At 40.6% G+C, this 12,408-nt stretch overlaps 1 protein-coding gene across 1 annotated transcript in view; it reads right to left on the minus strand.

Moving 5' to 3' along the window:
• The window catches only part of CASC5 (cancer susceptibility candidate 5), an 80,375-nt gene extending 76,907 nt beyond the window's left edge, over window positions 1–3,468 (minus strand). Inside the window, exon 1 of the mRNA XM_006831900.1 lies at window positions 3,325–3,468. Coding sequence (XP_006831963.1) covers window positions 3,325–3,468 — 144 coding nt within the window. The remainder of the gene's footprint in view (window positions 1–3,324) is intronic.
• Between the last annotated feature and the right edge of the window lie 8,940 nt (window positions 3,469–12,408).

The following is a 12,408-nucleotide window of genomic DNA, read 5'->3' on the forward strand; positions in this document are numbered from 1 at the left end:
CTCGACCACAAGGTCGGTTTGAACTGCAAGGTCGGCAGTTCAAACTAAATAGCTGCTCCTTGGAAACCCTATAACAGGGTCGCTATGGGTCAGAACTGACTCTACAGCACTTAACAACAACTTCTCACCCTAGAACATGCCTCCTGCTCTCTCACCTCTTTGCATTCTACCTCTCCTGGTGGCTCCGGCTCCTCCTTCAGATCTCAGCTTAGATGTCTTCCTCATTAATAAGCCTCTCTAGCCCTCTATGGCTGTAGTTCCTACCTGCATTTCTCTCAACTAGCTCCTGGGCTCTCTCTTGGTTTTGACCTCTGCACCCCTCCTAGATGCTCCTATAGATAGGTCCCTGGGTTTCCCACAGGACTTGCCAAGCAGTATTTCAATTGCTTATTAAAGCTGTACCCTCTCTAAAAACTGGCACTAGCAGTTAGTTTGACTGAGACTGACAAGGCTGCATCATTTTTATGAGTTTTACCTGCTTCTTACAATTGGTGAATTCTTTTTGGAAACTTGATTAGGCATTAACAGTGAGCCTGGAGTCCTGGTGTAGCGCTGCAGGATAAGCACTGGACTGCTAGCTACAAGACTGTCTGTTCAATCCCACTGGTCATTCGTAGTAAATCCTGTGCAGGGTCACTATGAGTCAGAATTGACTCGATGGCACTTAATAACAAAAGTGTGCCCAGTTTCTGCAAATAAAAGATGGGTGGATAATTTTATCAAAGGAAAACATTCCATTGTAGAACTTTTGAAAATATTTAGCACTGAAAGAATTTATAAGGAAAAAAATATGTGAGACTGAATTGGAAGCTTACTTTTTTATTCCTGAAACAAAGATAGGAACTTTTAAGTGAAGACATTAAAAGAGTTAGATGCGCCCTCTACTGGAGAAGCTGAACCTACACGACTTGGACAAAAAAAGTAGTTTCACAGGAATGGCTGTTACTTTTGGATAGATTTCTCAGTACTCCTGTTATGGTGCTGTTAATGCGCTGAACTGTAAGGTCATTTGAACCACCTCACCTGCTGCTTCTCGGAAACCCTACACAGGGTTGCTATGAGTCAGAACTGACTCGACAGCACTTAATAACAACTCCTCTAACCCACAATTCATCAGCAAGCCACAGATCAGACAAACCATTCCTAATCTATACTAGAATTCCTCCTTACAAATACTATTCTGGACTGTGAGTTTTCATTCTCCTGGTCCAACTCCAGAAAAATTCATCTCTCTTTAGAATGAGGTGCTCTGGGCAGAATTATCCAGTATTTTAGTTGGTGGTGGTTTGCAGCCCTCGCAGTGTTTGTTGGTCTGTTGTGCGTGGGGCCACTATGAGTCAGTACCAACTCGATGGCATCTAACAACAACAATGAATTGGAACTGACTCTGCAGCACTTAACAACAACAACAGCATTATTATGTTGGGGTTTCCATGTATAGGGTTTCCAAGGAGCAGCTGGTGGATTTGAACTACCAACCTTGTGGTTCGCAATCCAGTGCTGATCCTACAGGGGCACACCTGGAGCCCACATATCATTATAGTTTTCAAAATGTAGGCTAACATGACTTTCCCCCACCCCCTCCCACCCCTAGTGAAACTGACGTAAAATAAAATAATTTAGGCATTTGAGAGTGGTTCCCATTAGCTGTGTGGAGGTCAAATAGACCTTGGGATCTGCGGAGAAAGGGGACCATGGAAGCAAGTCACTATTTTAAAGATAATCCAAGGTGCGCTATAGGTTAAGCACTGGACTGCTGATTGCAAGGTTGGCAGTTTAAACCCATCAGCTTCTCCTTGGAAACCCTATACCAGGTCACAATGAGTCAGAACTGACTCGACAGCCCTTAACAACAGCAACAAAGATGGAAAAAACAAAAGTGAAGGAAAAATTTTTAGTATATCTTATTTTCAGAGTCCTGGTATGGCGCTGTAGGATAAGCACTCTGCCACAAGGTCCGTTTGAGCCCCAAGGTCAGTGATTCAAACTCACCAGCTACTCCTAGGAAACTCTATACATGGTCCCTATGAGTCTAAACGGACTTGACAGCACTTAACAGTAAAAACAACAACTTAAATTTTGATCTCTTGTAGCATATTTAATTTTTATTTTGAAAAATCTTATACATATAATGATACAATACACATATGGTTAATATAGTATGTGTACTGTATAAAGAACAGTAATAAAACCAATGCCAAGTATGCCAAACCCAACTTAAGAAACAGAACATTACCAGCATTTTGAAGCATCCTATGAGATCCCCTACTGGCGATCTCCTGCCACAGAGGTAACTATATTACTGAATTTGGTGTTAGTCACTCTTTTATTTTTCTTTACCAAATATGTGAGTATATACCCCCCAAATTATTTCATTTTGTGTTTTCAAATTATATCTAAGTGGAATCATGTTGTATATATTCATAAATGACGTTTTTCAGCGATTATTGTTTTGTGTTTTATACACTCATTAATTCATTTTCACTGTTGTTTAGAATACAATTGTTTGAGTATATAAAATTAGGTGTCTATTGTTGATAGACACTCTGGTTGTCTGTTTTTTTGTTACTATAAGTATGGCTGGTTGACTGAGTGCCATCAAGTCAGTTCCGACTCATAGTGACCTTGTATAGATTTTCCAAGGCTGTAAACTTTTATGAGAGCGGAAAGCCTCCTCTTTCTTCCATGGAGCACCTGGTGAATTAGAATTACTGACCTTGTGGTTAGTAGCCCAATGCATAGTATTTTATAAAACAAAAAATAATTTATACTTATCACCTGGTTGTTGTTAATTGTCCTTGAGTCGGTCTAGACTCATGGTGACCCGTGTGTGCAGAGTAAAAATGTTCCATAGGGTCTTCTTAGCTGTGAACTTTTGGAATCTGATCCCCACTTCTTTCTTCCAAGCCTTGGGATGTGTTCTAATCTCCCGTATTTCAGCTAATAATTAAGCGCTTAACTTTTTATGTCACTCAAAGACTTCTTCCCATCTCCTGGCATACATATGAAAATGTTTCTCAGGGTATACAGTTAGAAATGGAATAATTGGTTATGTACATATGCAGTTTTACTAGGCAATTCCTAACTGTTTCAATGTGGTTAACAGCTGATGAAGATTATGCAGTTTTGAAAACATGGCTAAGCTTGAATTGAAATGAAGAGAGTATACAGAAGGTTTGGAAGAGAAGAAAACAATAGTCATAATAGACAATATTGTTTACCAGCCTGGAACAACTAGAGTGACAGAAAATACATCTTCAAAGAAAGATCATCAGGAAAAACCCAAAACAAAAATGGCAGTATGACTGGCAGGCAGAAGGCTACTGGGAGGAGCTGCTGGACACGACTCAGCCAGCCATTGTGGTGAAGGACTGGTACTCCAGTGGGCTGGTTGAGTTCAACAGTGGGCAGATCTCCCACACTTTCACCAACTTCGGGACTGGAGTCTGCTTCATCCGTTTCAAGCATTGTGGGAAGGACTCCGTCTACTGGAAGGGCTGGTTCAGGGCTCCCATGATCAACAGCAGCGTCTGGGTGGAGCCCTGACTGTCCCCTCCCCTCAGCAGCCCTGTAGGGCAGAGGCAGGGGGGTGGGTAGATAGGCCTTACTGTAGTCCTTGTAGCATCCTTGCCTCCTTCACCCCACTCTCCCATCCCTTGCCCCAAGAACAGCCCTCCTAGGCATAAAGCCTACATATATTTGCATCTCATTGGCAGCCCACAGCTAGAATTTAATAGAATGTAGGCTTTATGAGGGCATGGGCCTGGGCTGGCTCTCACTGCTTCTAGTGCAGTTCAGGCTACTAAGTGTGCACTCAATAAATATTTGTTGAAGGAATGAAAAAAAAAAAAAGGTTCCTTTAGGACAAACTCCCCTCTAAGACTGAAACTCAAAGGGAACATATGAGCAAGCATGTAAGCTTGTTGGCAACCACATTGGTCTACTGGTGAGTAGAAGAGGGGGAAAGGCAGCAATGAAGAAATGGGCTGAGTTCAACCACGTTCCATGGACTCCCATTGACCTGGAGACGAGCGAGAGAAGAGGAAGGGCTGGTTGGTCTCAAGTATGGTGAGACTATGGACAAGGACTACAATTTAGTGAACTTGACCTATATACTCATGGAGGTTGTTGTTGCTGTTAAGTGCCGTGGAGTCGGTTCCAGTGACCCTGCACAGGGTTTCCGAGGCTGTAAATTTTTACGGGAGCAGAACACCTCATCTTTCTCCCGCGGAACCGCTGGTAGTTTCGAACTGCTGACCTTGCGGTTCACAGCCCGATTCGTAACCACTATGCTACCAGAGCTCCTTATACTCATGGAGGTAGTAACTCTAAATACCAACAGAGAGGGAAGGAGTCTTCACATCAAGTATCAAAGCTATCCCCTCTGTACACTGGGTAGATAGAGATGGGCAACTTAGACATTGGTTATTAAAAATGAGGGTGTGATAAAGGCATGAAGTGATTGGCTTACAAGGTTTCCAGGGGGAGTTTAATAGTGTGTGGGGGGTGAGAAAGTCGCCACTGAATAATTTTCATCTTGTCTAGATGGGTCTGGTGAAAATCGGGATAAGATTCTTATGATTCAATAGTGAGTAATTGTTATGACTAATTACAACTGTCACAATTGTCATGGTAGAAGTTTTGTAACAAAAACTACTATAAGTAGTTAATCTTACAGTCCAGAAACAAAGGACCCTAGAACAATCAAGGGAGAAGAGCATGGGCAGAATGTGGGACCTTATCCAGAGAATCAGCGATACCAGAGATGGAGGCAGAGATGGGGACATGGAGAGAGGGAGCAGCTGAGGACTCTAGATTCATGGGAAGAGAGGGATTAAGAGACAGTGGCCAGGATGCAAATTTGCAGAATGTGCCCTTTGGTGGTGTAAATTATTATATATGCCTGAGTGTTTTTTTTTTTTTTTTATAAAAAGAGCTAAAGTGAGTAGAAACACTGTTAACTAATGGTACATGGAGGGGATTGTAATCATTGTAATGAAACAAGGTGTATGATTTGTTGAATGCAAAACTGATGAGCTACCCTGTAAACATTCACTCAATCCACAATAATTTAAAAAAGAAAAGAAAATATTGTTTGCCACATGCAAGGAAGGCAGTGTTGTAAACAGAGTGAGTACATGGGTGATGAACCAATGACTAATCTATCCAAAACCTGGTGGCATTCTTCAGGCTGTCCTGCTTCCATCTTTGGTTTTCTATAATATAGAAAACACTCAGTCCTGAGAATCAGTGAGCCCAAACCTGATGAAGCTTTCACTAGCAGTGCCTAATATGCTGCTAGTGGTCTCTCCAGAAATAAAAAGAGTGATGAGAAGTGAAGAGGCTTGGAATCAATTAGTCCAACTGACTAATGGAACATGTGAACTTCGGTCTCCACCAATTCTTCTGAAAGGGGTCATATTAGAAGGTTCCAGATAGAGCAACAGAATATGTGGAATAAAACTCAAAATTATAAAAAAAAAAAAAAAAAAAAAAAGACAGGGTTTACCAGTCAGAAAGAGAAGGAACTGGAGACCATGGCCCTGGCCCACCCTTCAAGCCTACAACAGAACTCGCCCTCCTGGCTCAACTTTCAGTCAAGTAATAGATAGGTAAACGTTGTTGTTAAGTGCTGTTGAGTTGGTTCCTACCTATAGTGAACCTGTATAGGGTTTCTGAGGAGCAGCTAGCTGCTCAACCCGACTTTGCAGTCCAGCACATTAACCCACAGCGCCACACCAGAACTCCAGAGAGGTGTATAGCGTGCAAAACAACACTAATAAGGTATGCTCACTGTGAATGATGAAATGGCCATTCAAAACCATAAGGGCAACTTTTACCTAAGGATAAAGTTGAGAAAGGATGGGAAGGTAGGTGGAATGGAAATAATAACCACAGAGAGGAAGTGGGATAACTATTATTACATGGAGGGGATTGCAATGATTGAGATGAAACAAAGTATATGATTTGTTGACTATGAAACTGATGATCTTGTCTGTAAACCTTCACTCAATTCACAATAAAAAGTTAAACAAAAATCTGATGAAGTTTTGCAATGAGCCCATTTTCTCTACTGCTTTAAGGAGCAGGATTGACCCAAGCAAATCTAGGTCATCCATTAAAAGATGTAGACATTTCAGGAAACACCTGGTTCCAAACCACAGCTGGAACCAAAGCCAAACTTGGAAATGCAGACACACAAACAGCTGTTTCAGCCATTGCATTCAGCTACCTCTGCCTCACACTCTGCAGGAGGAAAACGTAAATTGATACAATCTTTTTGGAGGGCTGTTTCCTATACCTGTTAGTGTGTGTGTGTGTGTGTGTGTGTGTTGGAAACATGTCATTGTTGTTGTTGTTATGTGCCATCAAGTCGGTACCGAATCATAGTGACCTTATGCACAACAGAACAAAACACTGCCTGGTCCTGGGCCAACCTCACTATTGTTGCCATGCTTGAGCCCACTGATGCTGCCACTTTGCCAATCCATCTCTCTGGGGTCTTCCTCTTTTTCTCTGACCCTCCATCTTACCAAACATGATATCCTTCTCCAGTGACTGGTCCCTTTTGACAATATGTCCTAAGTATGAGAGTCGAAGTTTGGCCATCCTAGCCTCCAACGAGCACTCTGGCTGCACTTCTTACACAGATCTGTTGGTTTTTTGGCAGCCCATGGTACTTTCAATAATCTCCTCCAACACCGTAACTCAAATGTATCAACTCTTCTATGGTCTCCCTTATTCACTATCCAGCTTTTGCATGCATATGAGGTTATTGAAAATACCTTTGCTTGGGTCAGGGGCACCTTAGTCCTCAAGTTGACAGTATTTGTTCTTCAACACTTTAAAAAGGTCTTGTGCAGTAGATTTGCCTAATGCAATATTTCATCATCTGATTTCTTGGCTGCTGCTTTTAAGAGTGTTGATGGTTGATCCAAGAAGAATGACATCCTTGACAACTTCAATCTTTTCCCCATTGATAAGAATGTTGTTTGTTGGTCCAGTGGTGAGGCTTTTTTCCCTTTACAGAGATGTAATCCATACCAAAGGCTGTGCTCTTTGACCTTCATCAGTAAATATATTAAGTCTTTACTTTCAGCAAGCAAGGTTGTATCATCTGCATATCGTAGGTTGTTAATGAGTTTTTCTCCAATCCTGATGCCCAGCAACAATGGGCTCAAACATAACAACAGTTGTGAGGACGGTGCAGGGACCAGGCAGTGTTTCGGTTTGTTGTGCATAAGGCAAAAATGTGTCAGAACCAATTTAACAGCACCTAACAACAACAACATTACAAGTAATAGTGAAAGACTAAAGGTTTTTCCCCTAAGATTGGAACAAGACAAGGAAACTTGCTTTTCTATTTCAACTCAACGCTGTACTTTAAGTTGCAGCAGAGCATTATGGATTGAACTGTGTCTTCCCAAGTTGGTATTGTAAACTCTAACCTCTATGCCTTTGGAGTTGTGAAGCTGTAGGATAAGCACTGGACTGCTAACCACAAGGTTGGTGGTTCAAACCCACCAGTCGCTCCTTAGAAACTCTATCCAGATATGCTATGTGTTAGAAATGCCTCCATAGCATACAAAAACAACAAAAAATGCGTTAGTTATACTTTCATTTGGAGTCCTGGTGGGGTGGTGCAGGATTAATGCGCTGGACTGCAAGGTCAGTTTGAGCTTCAAGATGGTCAATTCAAACCCACCAGCCACTCCTTGGAAACCCTATATAGGGTCGCTATGAGTCGGAACCAACTCGACAGCACTTAATAATAACAACAACATACTTCCATTTGGAAATGGGTAGTTGGTAGGATAATGCACTGGACCACAAGGTCAGTTATAACCGTAAGGTCATCAGTTCAAACTCACCAGCTGCTCCTTGGAAACCCTATACAGGGTCACTATGAGTTGGAACGAACTTGATAGCATTTAACAACAAAAATACGTCTTAATCTCTTTTGGGATACAAAAGAAATAAAACAAGCCAGAGAAAGAAGTAGATTTGGGAAAAGAGAGATGCCAAGGCACATGGGAGATCTCTAAGGCACCAGAAAGCAGAAGCTGAAATGATAAGGAACCTCTTCACAAAGGTGAGAGAGAAAGCCTTTCCCTAGACTGGCACTCTAAATTCGACTTCCAGCCTCGTAAACCGTGAAAACACTCCTGGTGTTGCACTGTTAAGATCAACACTGGACTTCGAACCACAAGGTTGGCGGTTCAAACCCACCAGCTGCTCCTTGGAAATACTATACAGGGTTGTTATGAGTCAGAACTGATGCGACAGAACTTAACAACAAAAAAAAACAAAAACCTGTGGGAAAAAAAGTCAATTTATTTGTCAAAGCTACTCTATTGTGGTATTTCTGCTTTGGCAGCACTGGATAACTAAAACACAAAGCAATTAGGCAAGAAAAAGAAAAGGCATCCAAGTTGGAAAGGAAGAAGTAATATCTCTATTTGTAGATGGCATGATTGTATTTATATATAGAAAATCTTAAAGAACTCATAAAAAATCTGTTATAGTGACGAGAATTCAGCCAAGTTACAGGATACAAAATTAACATACAAAAATCTTCTATTTCTATACACTAGCAATGAACAATGCAAAAAACAAATTTAGAAAAGCATTAAAAAACCACACAAAAACTTCAAAATAAACTTAACCAGGGAGGTACAAGATTTATATGCTGGAACCATTAAACATTGCTGAAAGAAATTAAAGATCTAAATATATGGTAAAACATCCCATGTTCATGAATTAGAAGTTGCAATACTGTTAAGACGGCAACACTACCTGAAATGATTTAAACAAAATTCCCATTAAAATCTCAATGTCCTTTTATGCAGAAATAGAAAGGATGATCCTAAAATTAACTTGGAGTAGCAAGGGACCCAGAACAGCCAAACAACCTTGAAAATTTGAAGGACTCACACTTCCTGATTCCAAATTTACTAAAAGTTACAGTAATCAACACAGTATGGTTGTTGTTGTTGTTAGGTGCCATCGAGTCCGATCCTGGGCCAACCTCACTACTGTTGCCATGCTTGAGTCCATCGATGCTGCCACTTGGCCAATCCATCTTGTTGGGGTTTTCCTCTGACCCTCCACCTTACCAAACATGATATTCTTCTCCAGTGACTGGTCCCTCCTGACAATATGAGAGACTAAGTTTGTCTATCTTGGCCTCCAAGTATGGGACTAGTCTAAAAATAAACACATTCAGATCAATGGAACAGAATTGAAAGTCAAGAAACAAACATTCATGTTGTTGTTAAGTGTCATTAAATTGGTTCAAACTCATAGCATACCTATTTAGGGTTTGGAGGCTATACATCTTTGCATGAGCAGAAAAGCCTCCTCTTTCTTCCATGGAGAAACTGGTGGGCTTGGAACTGCTAACTTATCCTACAGAGCCATAGTGCTCTCAACATACATCTCTTTTGGAATGATTTTTCAATAAGGGTACTAAAACTATCCAATGGGGAAAGTAGTCTCTTCAATAAGTGGTCCTGGGATAAGTACATATCCATATGCAAAAGAATGAAACTTGACCTCTATTTTGCAATATATACATAAACTCAATAGTTAATCTTTAATTTCAGAAACAGATGACCCTGGACCGTCAAGGAAGAGCATGAATGGAACGTGAGGTCCTACTCTGAGAAGTGGTGACAGCAGAGATGGTGGCAAAGGCAAATGCAGAGAGAGAGAGCAGCTGAGAACTCTAGGCCCATGGACTGAGAAAGGCTCTGTGCCTACGGGCAGGAGGCTGGCTTGCAAAATGTGCCCTTAGGACATTTAAATGGATACATATTTTTTGTTTTATGTATGTGTACCAAATATTTTTGCTTTGTTCATTTGTGAAAAATAAGATGTGAAAGGGAAGCCACAGGGTGGAAGCAGGATAACTGTTGTTACAGGAAAGGGAGTGTATCATGGCGATGCAACGAAATGTATGATTGGTTGAAAGTAAGGCTGATGATCTGGTCTGTTTCCCTTCACTCAATTTACAATAAAAAAATAAATAAAGGTAGTTACAAGAAAAACACAAGACAAATGAAAATATAATATACTCATGACAAATGTATACAGCACTCCTAAAATAAAGTGTTCAGGTTTTAAAGGCATCCCTGCTGGCATGGTAGGACAAACACTGGGCTGCTAACCACGAGCCGCTCTGGGAAGTGAAGATTTACAGCCATGGAATCCCTATACAGGGCCATTATGAGCTGGAATCAACCCAATAGCAGTGGGGGATTTTCTATGAAATATTTGCCTTTTTTCATTAAAAAAATTAACTTAAAATAGATCAAAGACCTAAATGGGAAACTACAACTTAGAATACATAGGGATAAAGAAATCTTCATGACTGTGGATTTGGCAATGAGTTCTTAGATATGACACCAAAAATACAAGCAACAAAATAAAAAAATAAACTCCTTTAAAAATTCAAAAACTTTTGGGGATCAAAGGACTATTAATCACTATCAATGAAGTGAAGACAATCCAAATAGGAGAAAATATAAAGACAAACAACCCAATTAAAAAATAGTTAAAGGGCTTGAATAGGCATTTTCCCGGATTTATAAATGGCCAATAAGCACATGAAAGGATGGTGGTGATGGTGGTTGTTATGTGCTGAGGAGTCGGTTCTGACTCATAGCGATCCTGTACAGGGGTTTCTGAGGCTGTAAGTCTTTACAGGAGCAGAAAGCCTCATCTTTCTCCAGTGGAACAGCTGGTGGTTTTGAACTGCTAACTTTGAGGTTAGTAGCTCAATCGGTAACCACTTTATTACCAGAGCTCCGCATGAAAGGATACTATTAGATAATTAAGACAATTAAAAATTAAAATCACAGTGAGCTACCACTTCACTCACACTATTGTGTACCATCTAGTAGATTCTGACACAAAGCAACTCTAATGAACAGTGTAGAACTGACCCATAGTTTCTTATGCTATAATTTTTACAGATTACCCATTCTTTCCTGCTGTGGAAAGGCTGGTGGGTTTGAACCACTGATCTTTTGGTTAACAGCTGTACCACCAGGGCTCCCTCACTGCCCTAAGATGATTATAATGAATATGGAAAATAACAAGTGTGTAAAAATTGAAACCCTTGTATGTTACTGCTAACCAAAAAACCAAAACCCACTGCCATGGAGTCAGCTCTGGCATATAGTTTTCCAAGACTATAAATCTTTCAGGGAACAGACAGCCTCATCTTTTCCCCATTGAGTGGCTGGAGGGCTTAAATAGCTAATATTGTGGTTAGAGACCGCCTAACCCACAGTGCCATAGGATGTAAAATGGGGCTTCTACTGTGAACAAACACTTATTCTGAGTAGGCACATCCTCAGAAAGTTCAATAGAATTAATTACCGTATGACAAATTCTACTCTTCGGTATATACCCAAAATAATTAAAACTCGTGTACAAATGTTCATAGCAGCATTGTTCTTAATAGCCAGAAGGTGATCTCACGGTCTATCAACTGAGGAATGGATAACAAAATGAGTATATCCACACAATTTAACAAAAAATGGTGAAAGGACTTGAAATCAAATGACATATTACACTAGGCAAATCTGCTACACAAGACCTCTTTAAAGTGCTTAAGAGCAAAGAGGTCCGTTTGAAGACTAAGGTGCACCTGACCCAAGCCATGGTATTTCCAATAACCTCATATGCATGTGAAAATTGGACAGTGAAACAGGAAAACTGTAGAAGTGACACATTTGAGTTATGGTGTTAGAGGAAAAGTATTTAAAGTACCATGGACTGCTAGAAGAACAAATCTGTGTTGGAAGAACTACAGCCAGAATGCTCCTTGGATGGTCAGATTTCGTCTTTCATACTTCAGCCATATTACCAGAAGGGACCAGTCCCTGGAGGATATCATGCTTGGTTAAGTGGAAGGTCAGACAAAAAGAGGAAGACCCTCAACAAACTGGGTTGGCACAGTGGCAGCAGCAATGGGATCAAACAGCAATGATTGTGAAGATAGTGCAGGGCCAGGCAGTGTTTCGTTGTGTTGTGCATAGGGCATGAGTCAGTGCCAATTCAATGGCACTTAACAACATACAGTGGAATATGGAGCTTTGGTGTGTCACTGTAGGAAAAGCAGTAGAAGTCTAGCCACAAGGTCAGCAGTTCAAACCCACCAGTTACTCCTCAGAAACTTTACACACACTTAACACTATCACCACAATGGAATATTATTCTGTATACACATAGAGTATTATTAATGATTCCATCATAGTGAAGTATTGATACATGTTATAACATGGATGAACCTCAAAAACATTATGCTAAATTTAAGAAGCCAAGCATAAAAGGCCACATGTGGCACGATTTTGTTTGATGTCCAGAATAGGCAAATCTATTCAAATAAAAAGAAGATTA

Source organism: Chrysochloris asiatica, unplaced genomic scaffold (assembly GCF_000296735.1).
Source record: "Chrysochloris asiatica unplaced genomic scaffold, ChrAsi1.0 scaffold00004, whole genome shotgun sequence".
NCBI lineage: Eukaryota > Metazoa > Chordata > Mammalia > Afrosoricida > Chrysochloridae > Chrysochloris > Chrysochloris asiatica.